Here is an 18,860-nt window from a genome sequence, read left to right as displayed (position 1 = left end):
ACCTTTACAGAAACCTGCATCAGAGGAGAGTTAAATCAATTGGGATTTCATAAAATGCAGCAAATATCAGTAATTTTCACCTCAGTTTGCCTTGAGTGTGTGTTAGTGTTCAGTTGGACACTTCCGATAACCCAGAAGGTTTTGTGGTCATCATTATTCCCCAGTTAAATGTTGGACTGAATACTTGCAGGATGTATGCTACAGCTTATCCAAATATGTGTCTACTTCGGGTTTAGAATTTTTAATGAATGCTGTTATTCACCACTGTCCTTAACATATGGTGATGTTAGATGTGTATGCCAGTTGTTAGAAAACCGGTGCAGTCCTTGGCGCCTTTGGGGGTTTGCAGCTAACTGCCAGAGGGTGTGGGCTTTGCTCTGGTGGGGAGGGTTGGTTTCCAAGGACCAACGGTAGAATTTGGGGTGGGGTGGGGGTGGAAGACAACATGGGTGGAGCTGCCTTCTGGCATGAAGAGGTAGGTCTGTCTGAATCTGTGTGTGTGAATGAGCTGAGCCTCTGCAGAGTATTTGCAATTCTTTCTGTGTCGTATACACATGTGAAAAGGCTTGAGAGCTAATTGGACAAGGTTTTCATTAGCTCCAGGAAAGGTTGCTTCCTCATCAAAGGCTTCAGAGAGTCTGAGCATTCCCAAAGGCATATCACTTCCCGAAGGAGGCAATGCCCCACACCAAGGTCCTTCGTCTCATCCTGCTGACACTGTCTGGAGTTCTGGTCCCTTTTGTGGAAACAGGTAAGTTGGATTTCTTTCCAAACTACCATTGCAGCCCTGACCTCTTTACTTGTTCCCTCAAATCTCCCAAGCATCTTGTGTTCCTTCTCCAGTCAAAGTGGAATTCAATCAGAGTATTGATTGCTAGTGCTGAATAAGAGAAGTATCTAAAATCTAGGCAAAACAAAGAAGCTATGGGTAGCATTTTATGGACTGAGGAGCAGGTTTCAGTGAGTTTGTGTGCACCTGGAAAAACATTGGTGCCCTAAAACCTTGAAGAGTTGTCAGCAGCAAACTTAGGCTTAAATTATCATTTTTAGGACTGTGTCTCTTGTGCTGGCACCATACAAATGTGGAATTTGGTATTGTATATATAATTCAGCACCATGAGAATTACGATTTTTTAAAAAGGAAGTTTTTAGTCCCGTCTGTGAAGATAAATGTATAGGAATACTGCAGTGGTGAAATCTGTAGACAAGTGGCAGAATAAGAGATTTAGTGGCCCAGAAGACAGGTTTTAGTGTCTTTTCCAAGTGTATATCCCTATCCTTGCTTCATAGAAGAAATTATGTGAAGCAGGCAAACATTACAAAATGCATATATACAAGATGCATCACACACCACTTGCATCATACATAAACTGTAGGGCATCATTTTTCTTAGTGCTGAATTTGAGTCATCAGTACAAAATTCTAATTATTAAACACAGAGAGAGTGAGTGTGTGTACACAAGTCCTAATCAGTGTGTTCCCTTTGGAAAGATCCACGTGTGCCTGTTCAATGCTGAGAATACCAATGGAATTCAGTGTCAGAAAAACATTTATGCAAAATACGATTTTAAAAGTGTAAGCTTAAAAGTAACCTAACTGCAATTCCCCAATCCCTTTTAAAAAACACTCTTGGATTGAGTTACAGATAGGTAGCTGTGTTGGTCTGCCATAGTCAAAACAAAATTTTTTTTTTCTTCCAGTAGCACCTTAAAGACCAACTAAGTTAGTTCTTGGTATGAGCTTTCGTGTGCATGCACACTTCTTCAGATACACAGGACACAGATACACAGTGTGTATCTGAAGAAGTGTGCATGCACACGAAAGCTCATACCAAGAACTAACTTAGTTGGTCTTTAAGGTGCTACTGGAAGAAAAAAAAATTTTTGTTTTGACTCTTGGATTGGGCAGTCTGTTCGTGTGACAACTGAATAAAACAGGGGTGGCTAACTTGTGGCCCTAAAGATGGTTTTGATTACAATTCCTGTCTTATCTGACCATTGGCCTTGCTGGCTGCCGGTGATGGGAGCTGTGGTCCAACAATATCTGGAAGTCTCCAGATTGGTTACCCCTGGAGCAGAACAGAGCCTTATGTGGGAAAATAATGTACCTGAGATCCTTTACCTGGATTGTGCCAGAAATTGGACCTCTTGAGTCAAAAGCAGCTACCACTGAAATAGGGTAGCAAAAAAATCTATTAAGGGGGATTTTTGTTGCTGGTGCTAATGTTTCAAGGCTCATAGGCTACAATCTTATATCCCTTACCTGGAAGGAAGATCCATTGAATAGGACTTACTTCTGAGTAGACATGTATGTCTAGGATTCCACCGTTAGATTGCTCATTGCAAACTCTGAAAGTTCTTTGCCCAGTGAAGGGGCAGAAAACTTCTTGACCTTTGCAGTACATTTTAGACAGACACAAGCCACAAGGGCTTGTTAGAAGCTTGTGGTGTTTCACTTGCAGATATAAATGGTAACAGAGTTTCCAAAGCCATAATGAAAAGCCATTATCAATATGTTCATCCTATCTTTGTTGCATTTGGATTGACAGTACTGGAGCTTCGAAGCTGCTTAATTCATAACTATGAGCATTAGTGGCAATGCTTTGTCTTCGGTAGGTTGCATCAAAGGAGTCAACATATATTTTGCTAATTAACAGCAGGGAAGATGAGATGATATCCCCATCTTTGACTTGGCACAAACAACACTGCCTCTTTAGGAACATCATCTGTACCCCTTCATACAATAAAATATATTGTTTTAATGTGTGAGGACTCTTCGCTTCCAGAAGCAGCAGAAGAAGTCATCTGCTTACGAGACCAAAAAGGGTATTATATTTTTACCACAAAATGTGCGTCCTGGCTTTCATATATGGTAGAAGAATCCCATACGTGATAAATCTGTTAATCATTTTCTCTAGAGTGTGTTGCAGTATTTTATTTGCATTGGTTTTCCTTATTGGAACTTGGCAGAATGGTTGCAACAACATTGTTTGATGCCACATTGCATTTCTTTGTCTCCACAGTACTGATAATATTTGGGAGTATTGACCAAGGGACTTGCTATTGATTTTAGCATTTTCATTTCGCTTTAAAGTGCAATTTATTTCTTGGTTTAGCTATGTATCCAGCAATGAGCCTTTCAACACAGGCAATCTCATAACTTTTATTTACACAATCATCTTCGTGCGCTCTCTCTCTCTCTCTCTCTTCATATTGTTGGTACATCCCTTGATGTCTTATCCCTGCATTTTTCAACACTTGACTCACAGCTGTATGTATGAGCTGACCGTTGGAAGTGCTTTGTGCTGGAGGAGATAATGAATTTCTCTGTTGTATTTTATCTGTGATTGCTCAGTCATTCATCATTTGAATATTGCATTTGTGATGTAATGAGCAGGCATTTAGGAACTTGCCCCTTTTTTCTTTTATCCAGGATGAAAGTTCTGCCTTAGAAGTTTGCCAAACAAACAAACAACCCACCTTTCATCAAAAGATCTCAGGGCAGTTAATGCATTGGACTGTTTAGATTTCCCTATTACCTTAGAACTGCCTTAGAACATAAATAGCATTTTAAAAGGTAATGGGTGAAACCCAGATAAAATTCCATTATTTATTTACTTTGATAATTTACGTTAATCATTTTTATCCTGTCCTTAAAAAGCTAAACAACTTTCAGGGTGACTTAGAAGGTCAACATATAATATTTATTACTTATAATTGTAAAGCATTTTTACCTCATTCTTTTTAGGGTACAAAAAAGAGCAAGTCTCTGCCCCAAGGCTTGCAATTTAAAAATATGTGACACAAAAGGAAAAAGGATTGGGGAGGGAGAAGCAAACTTGGGCACTAGATCTTGGTTACAAGGCAAGAACATACGGGCTTGCTGCTGTTGGCTGCTCACAGTTCTGCAACAGGTCTTTGTGGACCTACAAAAAAACAGCTTTCCAACCCAACGTTCTCTCTTTCACAAGGCGGTTGGTTCCGATGGCCTCTGAAGGAGGAGGAGCCCGGCCCAGTTCAGTTTATGAAAATGGCAGTGAATGAACATACTATAATATGGTTGTAACTTTTCTAAAAGTGACATATGTGTTGGATATCACTCCCTGTGAAAGAGGATTCATTTTTATTCCCATTGTGCCTTTTGGAGGTTGTTTTTAAATTTGCCTTTCAACGTACGAGTCAGGAAGAAAACTCCTTGCCATGTGTCCCAACAAAATGATGAAAGGGGTACAGCCAGTCCCCTTGTGTGCTTAGCTATATACATAGCCCCGGCCTTTTTTTTTTGTAAACAAGTTTATTTAACATCCAGAGCAACCATGGTGCTTTGTGTAGACCCATGCTTGAGCTTGTACCATCACAGACTTCCCTTTGTACCTCTGAAGAAGGGCTTCTTTCATCCACACACTGGCCACATGCCCACTGGGGCTACCTGAGTCCGTACAGCCCACTCTTGGTCTCTGAGAGCACTTCTGGGTCCCTGCTTTTCTGTGCCGGCGCCTCTGGCTTTCCACAACAGAAACCTCCAAAGTGAGCAGGCAGATACTGATCTCAGCCCCCAAGTACTACTGATGTTTTAAATCTTTAGTAGCTGAGAACCAACCCAAGGGATTAGTCCCTGACCACCTTCACCTCACAACTATCCATGTGGAGAGAACAGTCAAAACCCCTCAATTTTCCTGCAAACCTACATGAAAGTGATGGAATCAGGAGGCCATGCAGATGTTTCTTCATATATGCATGGCATAGAATCAACCAGTTTTTCTGCTGCAGATGGAGGCTTCCGTCTCTTGATTTGAACCAATAATAATAATAATATTAATAATAACAACAACAACTTCTTATTTATACCCCACCCATCTGGCTTCCCCAGCCATTCTGGGCGGCTTCCAACAAAATATTAAAATACAGTAATGCATCAAACACTAAGAGCTTCCCTAAACAGGGCTGCCTTCAGATGTCTTCTAAAAGTCTGGTAGTTGACATCTGGTGGGAGGGAGTTCCACAGGGCGGGTGCCACTACCGAGAAGGCCCTCTGCCTGGCATCCTGTAACTTTGCTTCTCGCAGAGAGGGAACCACCAGAAGGCCCTCGGCTCTGGGCCTCAGTGTCCGGGCAAAACGATGGGGGTGGAGACGCTCGAAGGCTAACACTGATTATTTGAACTCTGCATATGGGTCATGTTTAAATCAGGCCACTTGCAAAACAGCAGTGGAGATTGGTTTCAAGCTTTCCGGGACGTTAATGTTTGTAAGAGCAGGGACAAGATGGCCTGAGACAACTCTGCACTGTCATAGCGTCTGCTAATGCCCCAGTTAAAATAATCATGCTGCCTTTTTCACTCATCCCAGTACAAATGGATGATGGGACTAGTGGCTATGGAGATAGGATGTGCTTTGGAAGAGGAGTTGATTTCTCCAGAGGAGCTGCTGCAAAGTGATCCTCATTTTTAAAAAGTAGCCTATAACTAATCCAGAGAAAGAAGTGAGGTGAAAATAAACTATCTCTGAGCCACAGTAGTTCTCTAAGCATGTGTTCTCAGGCATTTTATTTTCGCCTTTGTTCATGTGTCAAGATGGAATAAATGATTCATTGGCATGTTGCAGCACCCCCTTGTTTTTGACTAAAATATGTCAGTTTGTTCAGAGGCATCCTCATTTTCAGAGACTACTTGTACCATGGTTGGTTTGAAACTGATACTATGGGGACTACTGTGGTGTTTTCTCAGCAGAGTATATATTACATAACCTGGACCTTTTAGCACTTTGTTCCAAGCACGATCTCTTTGCCAGCATTATTAAATTGTCATCCCAGTTTAAGTTTCTTTGACAAGCTACATTAACTTAGATCAGTGTTTGAGGCCTGTGACAAGTTTCAAATTAAAGGGAGATTATAACAACTCTAATTAAACACCAATCCCTGTTGGTCAGGAAGTCTTTGAGAGAGTGGGGGTTCTTGCTTATCCCAACCATTCTGTTACTTTTAAATTATGTGGGAAATAATTTCTTCCTGGGTGCAATTTGAGTTGGAAATGTCATATTTTGGTGGGCTTTGGCCATTTTTAACAAAAACATATTTTTTCAGACTTTAGGCGCAAAGTCGATTTTCCTATCCTGTGCTTATAAATGCCAATCACAACACTTCGCATAACACAGGGCAAGGGGAGGGGATGGTAGAGAGAAGAGATTGGTTGTTTTAAGATCAGAGAGCTGGTGTTAACATGCTGCCTCAACTGCAAGTAGACCATCCCTTGTTGCAGTTGTTTCTTGGTAGTAGCACTTTGGCTGAAGGAAAATTATATTCACAGCATTCAAATTGGAAAAGGTTGTCAACTGATGAAGATGGGAAACAGGCCTGGCCTTGGGCTTTGAACAGCAGCTGCTTGATCTATAGGAGAAATCACAAGTCAAAACTTTTCACAGCACTGTGATTTAAGCATTGTTACATTTGAACGCCTACAAATTAAAGGCCACATTCACAGCATACATTTAAAGCACTATGATACCACTTTAAACAGTCATGGCTTCCCCCAAAGGATTCTGGGAGCTGTAGCTTTTAAAAAGTCCTGAATGTTGTTAGGAGGCCCCTCTTTCCTTCACAGAGTTACAATTTGCAGAGTGATTTAACAATAACCCTTCTTCCCAGGGAACTCTGGGAATTGTAGCTCTGAGAGGTGTAAATGTCTCCTAACAATCAATTTGCTGACCAATTTGTTTTCAATCCAGGAAAATCAATGTACAACCATTACAAATTTGAGCAAAACTACTGCTATAATTCCAGCTGCTTTCCCCTCCTTTGGTCATTAGAGCATGCAGTGGAGGGATGTAAGCAGGATATCAGTACTTTAGCAAACTGGGCAGATCACTCAAAGGGAGGAGTCAGATTGCTACTTCCTGTGCAAGTGGGTATAATTTTTATTTAATGAAACACTCTGACAATTCTGGAGAGGATTATGAATATCTCAAGCCCCCAACCTCAGACTATGGCTGTTTATTCTGAAGGGAAGGACATTTTGTCAGTAATAGGTTTTACCTCAGGTTCTTCATTGGCCTTTGGCTGCCAACCAGGCTAAATTCAAGATCCTGCTTTTGGTGTATGAAGCTTGGGACTAGGGTTAATGAAAGATCATTTCGCCTCTTATATACCCAATCAAACACTGAATTCTGCGACTGAGGGCCTCCTGCAGATACCATCTTAGCAGGAGATCTGCCCCACACAATGTAAAGAATCAGGCCTTAAGTGTTGTGGCACCTACCTTTTGGAATTCCTTCTCCTTAAATATTAGACAGGTACCGTCTCTTCAACAGTACAGTCTACATCTGCATTGCAATGGTTTTATCAGTTCTTTTTTGCTTCCATGGGCTCCTTTGGAAGGAAAGGCGGGAAATTTAGGCTGAGGTACCTCAGGGTAACTGCAGCAGTGGCCTGGCAAGGATCTTTATGCCACCAGTTTGTCTGAAACCAGCTGTTGCTTGCTTTGGGTGAAAATGTTTTAGCCAAGGCACTTGAGGCTTCAGCTCCAACCTGTTGCTCCTGAGTGAGTTAAAGTTTATCTTGAATAAAACTGATAGCAGGAGCCTTGAAGAAAAAGCTAGGTCTGTTTGATTGCTTAATGAGTATCTGTTTGATACTGTGTATTAAAGAATATGAATCTTCATGACCAAAAATTATGCCAATATATTAGTCACGGGGCAAGTAAATATCATAAGGCAAATCATGTCATGACTGGGATTGAAGGAAACATATTGCTAGGAACATCCTTAAAGTGAAGGTTATGTTCTATACAGCACAGAGAGATAATATACAACATAGAGAGAAGCTATGTCAAATGATTTTTACAAAAATTTTCTAATAAAGCAGAGAAAATATTTCAAGCAAATACCCTACTTAAGGAAAACCTAGCTTGGATGTCTTTCCTTGGCAATGAGAACTCATCCCCAACCACTGGCAGAATCTGAAAAACATAGGTGTTAATAAGACTCACTTTTTCCCTCCTAAAAAGTAAGGGGAAATGTGTGTGCATCTTATGGAGCGAATGCAGGCTGCGCAGCCATCCCAGAAGCCAGAACAGCAAGAGGGATCGCTGCTTTCACTGCACAGCGATCCCTCTTGCTGTTCTGGCTTCTGAGATTCAGAATATTTTTTTTCTTGTTTTCCTCCTCGAAAAACTAGGTGCGTCTTGTGGTCTGGTGCGTCTTATAGAGCGAAAAATACGGTGATTATCAAAACCTTTAAGCAGGTTACATAAAACAATATAAAATACACATTAAAAATACTGATAAAATCAGATGTTTAAAACAAACTGATCTAAAAATTTTCAAAACATAAAATCAGCATTTTTAAAAAAGCGTTATAAGATAAAATGCCATGTAAACAATACACACCAGGGTAGATTTGCTTGAACAAAAAAGTTTTTAGCAGGCGCTGAAAACGTTACAGTGAAGACACCTGCCTAATATTAACAGATCATGAGTTTCAGAGTGCAGGGGCTGCCACACTGAAGGCCTAATTCCTTGCAAGTGCAGAACAAACATCATGTGGCACTGGCAAAAGTGGCAGTTCCACAGATCAAAGCAGTCAATCGGACACATGTGAGGTAAAGCGATCCTTCACAAGGTTGTCAAAAATGGCACCTTTCCAAATGTGAGTACTGTATATTGCTCACTTTAAGTTAACAGGCATTTTACATCATTTGTGGTAGGATTTAATTTTGTTAACTAGCTGGAGGACTATTGCCTAAGGCACAGGGAAGGGAACCTCCCCTCCCCCGGGGGCTGCATCCTTGAGGTAATCAGATTTAGACTGCTTGGCAGTGCAAAAGTGCTTGAAGTCATAGGTCAGTGGTGGCGAACCTATGACATGCGTGCCAGAGTGGGCACGCGGAGCCCTCACTGCTGGCACCGCACACCATCGGCCCATCTGCACTGTTATTTTGTTGGGTTTTTTCCATTTGTGCTCCCGGTCCTCCCCACGCTACTGCGTGCATCCACTGCTTAAACCCGGAACTTTTTTTATTTTTTCTGCTGGCCGGCAATTGTGTTCGGCAATTGGTCTGTTTTTCTTTCTTTTTTAAAAAATATATTTTTATTAAACAATTTTAGCCAAACAAATTATCAGTCACAATTATCAGTCACAATAACCAATTACATTTCTCTCCCCCCCTTTTTTTATTCCCCCCTTCCCTCCCTCTCCCACCCCCTAAGGACTTCCCTCAGCTCCCCTCTCTGATTTGTTTGTACATGTTACAGAAAGGTAGCCGTGTTGGTCTGCCATAGTCAAAACAAAAATTTTTTTTCCTTCCAGTAGCACCTTAAAGACCAACTAAGTTAGTTCTTGGTATGAGCTTTCGTGTGCATGCACACTTCTTCAGATACACTGTGTATCTGAGTATCTGTGTATCTAGTGTATCTGAAGAAGTGTGCATGCACACGAAAGCTCATACCAAGAACTAACTTAGTTGGTCTTTAAGGTGCTACTGGAAGGAAAAAATTTTTTTGTTTGTACATATTATTCTCTGCATGTTAAAAATTGTACATACCATTGCCTTATCTATCATATATTCTACTAATAAGTTTGTGGATGTTTATTCAAAACCTGCCAAGGAGTCCAAATCATTTTGTTGTTTTTTAGATAGTTTGCAAAAAGTTCCCATTCTTTCTTAAAGTCACAATTGTCCTTCTCATGTAATTTATATGTCAACTTTGCCAACTCCGCATAACTCATCAGTTTTTCTTCCCCTTGTTCTTTCGTTGAGATTTCCTCATTCTTCCATCCTTGTGCTAACAAGACTCTTGCCGCTGTTGTTGCATACATAAATAAATTCTTTGTTTTTCTTGGCAGGTCTCGTCCTAAAATCCCTAACAAAAACGGTTCAGGCTTCCTTACAAATGTCATTTTAAACATTTTTTTCAATTCGTTATATATCATCTCCCAATTTTTTTTAACTTCTCTACATTCCCACCACATATGATACAAACGATTGGTCTGTTTTTCAATTGGCTGCGGCAGTGGCTGTTTCTGATTGGGTGTAACAGCTATCATTATTTGATCCTCGTGATTTTTTTTCTGCACTTTTTCGATGCTGTGTGGTAGTTCCCAGCTCCCCCTCCAAGCCAGGCCTCGCCCATTCCCTTCCGCCCCCCCCCCTCTAATCCTACGCAGGCCCTTTGCCTCCTGTGGGCCCAACCTGCCTGGGCTAGGAGGGCACTTGTGCCCACCGCCTCCCTGTGCGCCTGGCACAACCCAGCCTCACCCCTTTGCTGTGGTGACATTGCCGGAGGGAGAGAGGAAGATGGGGAAGACCATGCTGGGATTGCTGGCGGGGAGCAGGCAGGCAGGCAGGCAGGCAGCCACGGCTTTGGGGCTGGCTGGCTGGGGTGGGGTCTCTCCCTCTCCTCCTAGCCGCCGCTGCCCACCTGGCCTCAGGGCTGCTCCGTCCTCCTCGCAGCAGCCCAAGAGTGAGCCAGCCAGCTAGCCAGGGAGCGCCCGGCAGGAGGGGGGAGGAGGGAGGGAGATAATTATATATATATCCCGCCCGCCCACCCTCCCCAGCCGAAGCGGGGCTCAGAGCGGCTAACAATAGTAAAAATAACACAGTTTACATAAAATCACAATCAATTAATCGAAATACATTCTAAAACCAATTCATTCTAAAATCAATTCAGAGTCAAATTAATGGCAACCATTGGGCTAGAGTTCTATGAGGATTACAGAAAGGAGGGGGTCAGACTGTGCCTTGGCCAAAGGCCTGGTGGAACAGCTCTGTCTTGCAGGCCCTGCGGAAAGATGTCAAGTCCCGCAGGGCCCTAGTCTCTTGTGACAGAGCGTTCTACCAGATCGGGGCCACGGCCAAAAAAGCCCTGGCTCTGGTTGAGGCCAGCCTAACCTCCCTGTGGCCTGGGATCTCCAAGATGTTTTTATTTGAAGACCGCAAGGTCCTCCATGGGACATAGCAGGAGAGGCGGTCCCATAGGTACAAGGGTCCTAGGCCATATAGGGCTTTAAAGATGGCGAGAACCGCGGTGTTTCCCCTCAAAAACGTAGGGCACTTTGTGATAAATAAGTCAGTTTTGGTTTGCTGTCTGGGCACTCGGTCTCTAAAAGGTCCGCCACCAAAGGGAAGGTGAGAGATTGGTTGCATTACCATCAAATAAACGAAGTGTTCAAATTGGACAGTAAAATTGGCTTTCAGGTGGAAAAATCAAAATTAGAGACTGAACTGTTAGAATCCAGTACTAAGAATTTGTCAAAAATGTACAACTTGCTGCTGAAATGGAATACACAAGATGAAACGGTTAAATCAACTATGATTAAATGGGCTCAGGACATTGGTCATAATATTTTGTTCGCTGACTGGGAAAAGTTGTGGACCACCGGGATGAAATTTACGGCATGCAATGCCTTAAGAGAGAATATTATGAAAATGATCTATAGGTGGTACATAACCCCAGTCAAGCTTGCAAAGATTTACCATTTGCCTGACAATAAATGTTGGAAATGTAAGGAAAAGGAAGGTACATTCTTTCACCTCTGGTGGACGTGCCCGAAGATTAAGGCATTCTGGGAAATGATCTATAATGAACTGAAAAAGGTATTTAAATATACTTTCCCTAAGAAACCAGAGGCCTTTCTCTTGGGTATTGTCGGCCAGGGGGTGTTAAAGTCAGATATAACTTTCTTTATGTACGCCACAACAGCAGCTAGAATACTTATTGCAAAGTACTGGAAGACACAGGATCTACCCACACTGGAAGAATGGCAGATGAAGGTGATGGACTACATGGGCTTGGCAGAAATGACGAGCAGAATCCGAAACCAGGGAAAAGAAACGGCGGAAGAAGAATGGAAAAAGTTTAAGGACTATTTAAAGAAATATTACAAAATTAATGACAGTTAGAATGATGTTGGACTAAAGTAAATGGTTACTATTAGTAATGGTTAAGACAAAGAGAATAAGGATGATTAGCTTAAATTTATACCAAAATAAGGGAAGATTTGCTGAACAATTGATTAGAATTTGGAATACAGAAACGGGAGGCACGAGGAAGTCGAAGAAGAAAGGTTTAAGAAATTAGGACATGAAAGGGTACTTGTTTCTTGTTTTGCTTCTTTTTTTGTCTTCTGTTTGTTTATGTATGTTTTGTTTGTATGATTATAAAAATTGTTTAATAAAAATATTTTAAAAAAAAAAATAAAAGGTCCGCCACCATTGTCATAGGTGATGTGGGCCGAGCCAAAGTGGGCAGGGTTTGTGTAGTGGGTGGAGTTTTGAAACAAGCCTGAGGGACGCACAAAATGAGACCGAGAGCTGCATGCGCTCCTTGGACCAGAGTTTCCTCACCTCAGTCTAGCGTTATTACAGCTGCTGCACAACACATGGCTTCAGTAACCTTAATACTTGTTTGTGAGGGGAACTGTGAAGAAACCTAATCCACAAGATTTTAGAGATGACTTTTTCTTTCATGTGTTGTGATTTTTGTCTCCTCTGTGCACAGTAGTTTCTTCATTAAGGTGTGAGGCACAACCTAGAAGGGGCCAGCATTAGTTTGCAGGCCAATTCGTAGCTGTCAGTTTGGCCAGTTGCTGACCACAGCTTTATTTATACTCGGTGGTGTGCAGGTTTTTCCCTACTAATCAAGGTAGGTTAGAGATGGAATTTCAGCACGATCCAAATGCCACTGGTATAATTCACACTTACTGACTATGTGGTGCACCAAATCGGACTGTCCTGTTGGCAGACTAAATGACCCCTTTATGAGGGTCACTAAGGCTGTTTCATGCAAGCCTATGCTATCAACCCTGACCAGTTAGCCCTCTACTTGGGAGTCTTCAAGCAGCAATGCTGTGGACTGAAGCTTTTCCACACGTGAAGACTGACTGTCCTACCCAGGGCTTTTTTTTCAGCTGAAGCTCAGGTGGGCGCCATTGCCATTCTAAGAGAACAAAGGACAAGTTAATGGTGAGCTTTGACACCTCTTTTTCTAGAAAAATAGCACTGGTCCTATCACTGATAAGTCTTTTTATCCACTAGCCTGAAGTGAGACTTACCATGACCCCACTTTCCTATACAGCGTTGTGCATTTTTGTTTCATTTTTTAAAAACAAAACTTCTGTACGTTCTTTGTCTACTGGCAAGCTACTGCAACCTTTGGCCCTTAGCTATATTTCCCCTCAGGCTTGGGGATCATCTTATGCGATTAGATAGCTTTGAATGTTTTGCTCCACATTTTCAGTTTGGTGTGACATTTCCAGTGGTTTTGACAGAGCCCTGCAGAATGTCTCCAGTTCTTGCTGGGGCCTCTGCCTCGTCCTGCTCAGACAAAATGAGCATTGATCGCTGCCTTCTGGGTCCAGCCACATATAAACAGAAAGGGCCTTTTGAGTTCCTCCAGAGCCCGCTTAGGGGGGAAAACAGGACATGAATGGCAACATCAAAGAAAATGTAGTTTTCTTGGAATCTCACCTGAGAAGGCATCTGAGGGGCACCGTCAGGGGAGGGTCTGGGTTCCTGTCTATCCTAGTTCCAGGGCTGTGTGTCCTGCCTGTGAAAGTCCTGGCAGGGAAAGTCTGCCGGGGGAGTGAGAAGCTAACATTGTGGGCAGGGAGAAGATTGCCAACAACGCAAAGGCTCCATTAATCCTGCAACTGTGCTCAGTGCTTGGCCTCTCCCTGGACTCACCAGATGTTTAAAATATTTGCAAGCTTTTTTCAATCTGTAAATTCTTCAGCAGGCAGAAGCCTCCAAGAGCAAAAAGCAAAAGAAGAATTGGTTGTATTGTATCGTCTAAACTTGAGAAGCTAAGGTGATCAGAGCAGGCTCTAGAGTGCAAATAGGCCTTGTATGGAAAGACTGGGCCCAGTTTCTCAAGTCATTTGCAGTGAAAAAAGTTGTGACAAATATACCCCCTCCCTGTGGAAAAACACAGTTGCCACCAATCAAAGGTGTATTTCAAGCCCTCCAGTTCCATCTAGATTTCCAAGGACTCATGCAAGACATTGAGCAGTTGAGCCTAAACAACACAACACAACAACCTGAAGCTGTACCCTTTTCTATCCAATCATATTTCCTTATTTCCTGTTTATTGCAGCCTTATTTTTCCTAGCTTTTAAAAACTGTTTGTGGGCAAAGCATGATATGTCATGGTAGAAAAGGTTTTAGGTTTATGGTTCTTAAGGGTTTCTAGTGACCATTATATGGACCACTTGGGGTTCCTTTTATCCCTTAAAAAGATGGTTTGAATTTTTAAAGTATATGAATGCTGTGTACTCCCCTCTTCAGCTTTGCCATGCTTATTTCTCCATTTTTCCACTTAAGCAAAAAGCAAACACAAGTACAACAAGGTTCCCCCCCACAACATGTATGGGTAAGATTATCATGCTAATATGTATTTTTGTAACTGAAAGGTAGAGCATGAAACCACATGAACTGCCGTAACTGACTGTGCCCAAATGGCAAGCCTTGTGGGGCCAATTTTGGTCAAACTGTCAACAGAGCAAACAGAAAGAAGATGGGCAGAGATGATGTAAAGTTTAGAATGAATATTTCAAAGCACCATTAGGTATGGCTGGAGGTTGCAGGCTCAGAACCAAGGGAGAACTGAACAGCTCTGATGACTTTATCCAGCAGAGGGCAATGCAACCCATTCTTTTGCTACCACTTATTAAGATGTTATTGCCTAGGGAAGGAGGAAGCCTTAATGAGCCTTTCAGCATCCCAGTGTTAATTAATTTATTTATTTTACAAACCTAATTATATACCACTAATCATTAAAAAAAAGCAAAGGGGTTTTTTGGGGGGGGGTTACACTAATTGTGCATAAATCCATATTAAATAGTTAAAATCAGAAATTGACTATTATGGAAAGATAAAGCCTGCATAAGTCTAATGGAATAGAAAAGCTTACAGCTGGTGTTCAAAATTTGAAACAGGGTTCCTGTTGAATCTCTAGTGCCAGAATTTAAGAGGCTGTGGTCTGGATAGTCTGAAAAGATTAACTGGGCTTTTGTGTGTGTTGCTCTAGCAGAATACCCCCAAGGACCTCTCCCAACGCTATGGAATGACCCACCAGAGCTGCCATCAGGTGGAGGGCCCGCAGAAACCACCACCACAGCCCGCTTCTCCGACTCTGCAGGATTCCCACCATACACTTCTGATTATGAACCAGAGGACACAACCCATCTGCACCAACTGGATAATGGGAACGGTACATGTTATTGGAGATGGGGTGCTAAACAACACGGCTTTGGGCGGGAGCGTGGCGCTGTGTGAGGTCACAAAAATTTGCTATGTTGGGATGGCTGTACTGGAAACCATCATTTCCTTCTGATGCAACAAATTTTAACACGATTTTGGAAGACTAGTGAAATGTCTCATGAAATACTGCAGTGGATGACTAAAACAACCACCACCACTAGCAGTTTTGCATTGTTCTGTAAAGCAGAAATACAAAAGAAACAGATTTCCATTTTATTGATGCACCATAAACAATACCATTCCTTTGGCATTTAAGAAACTCACTTTCTGCTCCAATGATAAAAAGGTAAAGGACCCCGGACGGTTAAGTCCAGTCAAAGGTGACTATGGGGTGTGGCATTCATCTCACTTTTCAGACCAAGGGAACCAGACCAGTGTTTATCCACAGACAAACACCAGCTCCCTTGGCATGACCACAGACAAACGCCTGGTCATGTGGCCAGTGTGTCTGAAACACTACTGGCGCATGGAGGACTGTGACGAGTGCCAGAGTGCATGAAAACACTTCCCGCTGCAGCAATACCTATTAATAATAATAATAATAATAATAATAATAATAATAATAATAATTTATTATTTGTACCCCGCCCATCTGGCTGGGTTTCCCCAGCCACTCTGGGCGGCTTCCAACAAAGATGAAAGATACACTAAAATGTCACATATTAAAAACTTCCCTGAACAGGGCTGCCTTCAGATGTCTTCTGAATGTCAGGTAGTTGTTTATCGCTTTGACATCTGATGGGAGGGCGTTCCACAGGGCGGGCGCCACTACCGAGAAGGCCCTCTGCCTGGTTCCCTGTAACTTGGCCTCTCGCAGTGAGGGAACCGCCAGAAGGCCCTCGGAACTGGAACTGAACGATGGGGGAGGAGACGCTCCTTCAGATATACTGGACCGAGGCCGTTTAGGGCTTTAAAGGTCAGCACCAACACTTTGAATAGTGCTCAGAAACGTACTGGGAGCCAATGTAGGTCTTTCAAGACCGGTGTTATATGGTCTCGGCGGCCGCTCCCAGTCACCAGTCTAGCTGCCGCATTCTGGATTAGTTGTAGTTTCCGGGTCACCTTCAAAGGTAGCCCCATGTAGAGCGCATTGCAGTAGTCCAAGTGGGAGATAACCAGAGCATGCACCACTCTGGCGAGACAGTCTGCAGGCAGATAGGGTCTCAGCCTACGTACTAGATGGAGCTGGTAAACAGCTGCCCTGTATACAGATTTGACCTGTGCCTCCATGGACAGCTGTGAGTCCAAAATGACTCCCAGGCTGCGCACCTGGTCCTTCAGGGGCACAGTTGCCCCATTCAGGACCAGGGAATCCTCCACACCTGCTACCTCCTGTCCCCCAAAAACAGTACTTCTGTCTTGTCAGGATTCAACCTCAATCTGTTAGCCGCCATCCATCCTCCAACCGCCTCCAGACACTCACACAGGACCTTCACTGCCTTCACTGCTTCTGATTTAAAAGAGAGGTAGAGCTGGGTATCATCCGCATACTGATGAACACCCAGCCCAAACCTCCTGATGATCTCTCCCAGTGGCTGCATGTAAATGTTGAAAAGCATGGGGGAGAGGACAGAACCCTGAGGCACCCCACAAGTGAGAGCCCAGGGGTCTGAACACTCATCCCCCACCACCACTTTCTGAACACGGCCCAGGAGGAAGGAGCGGAACCACTGCATGACAGTGCCCCCAGCCCCTCTAGACGGTCCAGAAGGATGTTATGGTTGATGGTATCAAACGCCGCTGAGAGATCCAGCAGAACTAGGAAACAGCTCTCACCTTTGTCCCTAGCCCGCCGGAGATCATCAACCAGTGCGACCAAGGCAGTTTCAGTCCCATGATGAGGCCTGAATCCCGACTGGAAGGGATCCAAATGGTCCGCTTCTTCCAGGCGTGCCTGGAGTTGTTCAGCAACCACTTGCTCAATCACCTTGCCCAAGAATGGAAGATTTAAGACTGGGCGATAATTAGCCATCGTGGCCGCATTTAAGAAGCGGTTTAATAACCGCCTCTTTCAGCGGGTCTGGGAAGGCTCCTTCACGGAGGGAGTATTTATCTACTTGCACTGGCATTCTTTTGAACTGCTAGGTGGTCAGAAGCTGGGACAGAGCAACTGGGACAGAGCAACAGGAGCTCACCCCAAGTCAGTGAAGGAACTTTTCTGACATCCCATTGCGCAGATTCGAACTGCCAACCTTCTGACTGGCAAGCCCAAGAGATGTCCTAAGAACATGGGGTGCCAAGTTGGCACTCCTTGTGCTGGATAATGGCTGCATTCACTCTTAATGCTAGATCATAATTTATCCTTCATGTGCAAAAATCTCAGTCTCGTGTTCTTCCTTCACTTCCTCTGGCTCTGCCACTTTAAATGACCCACAGTTATTCACTATATCTAAACCCAGCCAAACTGTGGTTTGTGTTAACTATAGCATAAGGAAACAAGCAATCTAAAGTTGACACTACTTTTATTTATTATTATTTATTAAATTTGTATACTGCCCTTCATCCAAAGATCTTGGGGCGATTCACAGCAGAAAAATTACAGGATAAAACAAAAAATGCACGATAAAAGCCAGAACATTGACAAAAGAAAGCAATAACCCACCCACCCACCTGACTTAGGATTTTGGATTTTTCTGAATAAATCATGTAAGATCCTTGATAAACAGAGAGAACAAAACACATACAACCCCAGTGATCTGCTGCATATCTGCCTTAAATTCTTAAAACTCCTGGTATAATTAGAGATCATTGTTTACTCCTGCTTGCAACCAAAATCAAATCTGTTTCTTCTGTAGATGTAAAGAATGACACAACAGAGCCATTTCTTTACCTTCCCTGTGCAGCTATTCCCCAAGGAATGTCAGTGCAGCATTCTAGTCTCAGACTTTCTCCCTCAACCAGCAACTGAGAGTATGCATGATGTCAGCAAATGCGTCAAGAAGGGGGAAGAGCCATATATGGCCCCTTATCCTCTGACCTAGATTGGCCCACCCGCTAACCACTGGCTTAGGGGATCTAGCACATGGGCTTTATACACGGCATTACTTAAGAGAATGATCCAGTACAATCCAGTGTTGTTTTCCTGGTGCTGTACTTGTTAGCAAAGATGTATGGTTGGAAAGACTGTGTATTTCCTGCACATGTTTTTCAGAGGCACTTTTCTGTTCTCCTCAACCTGTCTGCTTCCCCTCCCCTCCTCTTTGTCACCTACAGGGTCTCTGGGTCCTGGAGCCATTGGTGCCATAGTGATCGCTGCTCTGCTGGGCACATCTGTGATTGTGGCCCTGATCGTCATCACCCTGCGAAAGTTTTCTGCTTCCTGAAATCAATAAAAAAGGTCCTTTTTCCTAATATACACCTGTCTGAGCCCTTTCCTCCTCCTGCAGTTATTGCTTTCTGTCTGTGAAAAGGAAAAAACCAAGTTCCTCTAGCACCTGCATTTTCCAAATGTTATAGGATATATAGCCTGTTATTTAACCTCCTGGGATCAGAACCCCTTTTCTAACACAAATACTTTAAAAACATTTAGTGATGGCACAAGTGGGATTTAGAGTGGGGACTGAGGGACATGTGTACACAAATTGAGAAGCTGCCATGAAGTCAGAGTTTCTT

General features: G+C 43.0%; 1 protein-coding gene across 2 annotated transcripts; it reads left to right on the top strand.

Moving 5' to 3' along the window:
- Positions 1-669: 669 nt before the first annotated feature.
- On the top strand, positions 670-18,603 carry SNORC (secondary ossification center associated regulator of chondrocyte maturation). Of its 2 annotated transcripts, none has more exons than XM_053389664.1 (3): positions 670-751; positions 15,019-15,198; positions 18,462-18,603. In XM_053389664.1, the coding sequence occupies exons 1-3, from the start codon at positions 679-681 to the stop codon at positions 18,569-18,571; spliced, it is 363 nt and encodes a 120-aa protein (XP_053245639.1). In that variant the 5' UTR covers positions 670-678; the 3' UTR covers positions 18,572-18,603. The 2 variants fall into 2 exon arrangements, with proteins under 2 accessions (XP_053245639.1, XP_053245638.1); XM_053389663.1 differs by having other exon boundaries at positions 15,016-15,198.
- The last annotated feature ends 257 nt before the right edge of the window (positions 18,604-18,860 follow it).

Source organism: Podarcis raffonei, chromosome 5 (genome assembly GCF_027172205.1).
Source record: "Podarcis raffonei isolate rPodRaf1 chromosome 5, rPodRaf1.pri, whole genome shotgun sequence".
Lineage (NCBI taxonomy): Eukaryota > Metazoa > Chordata > Lepidosauria > Squamata > Lacertidae > Podarcis > Podarcis raffonei.
This window is presented reverse-complemented; position numbering and strand designations above follow the sequence as displayed.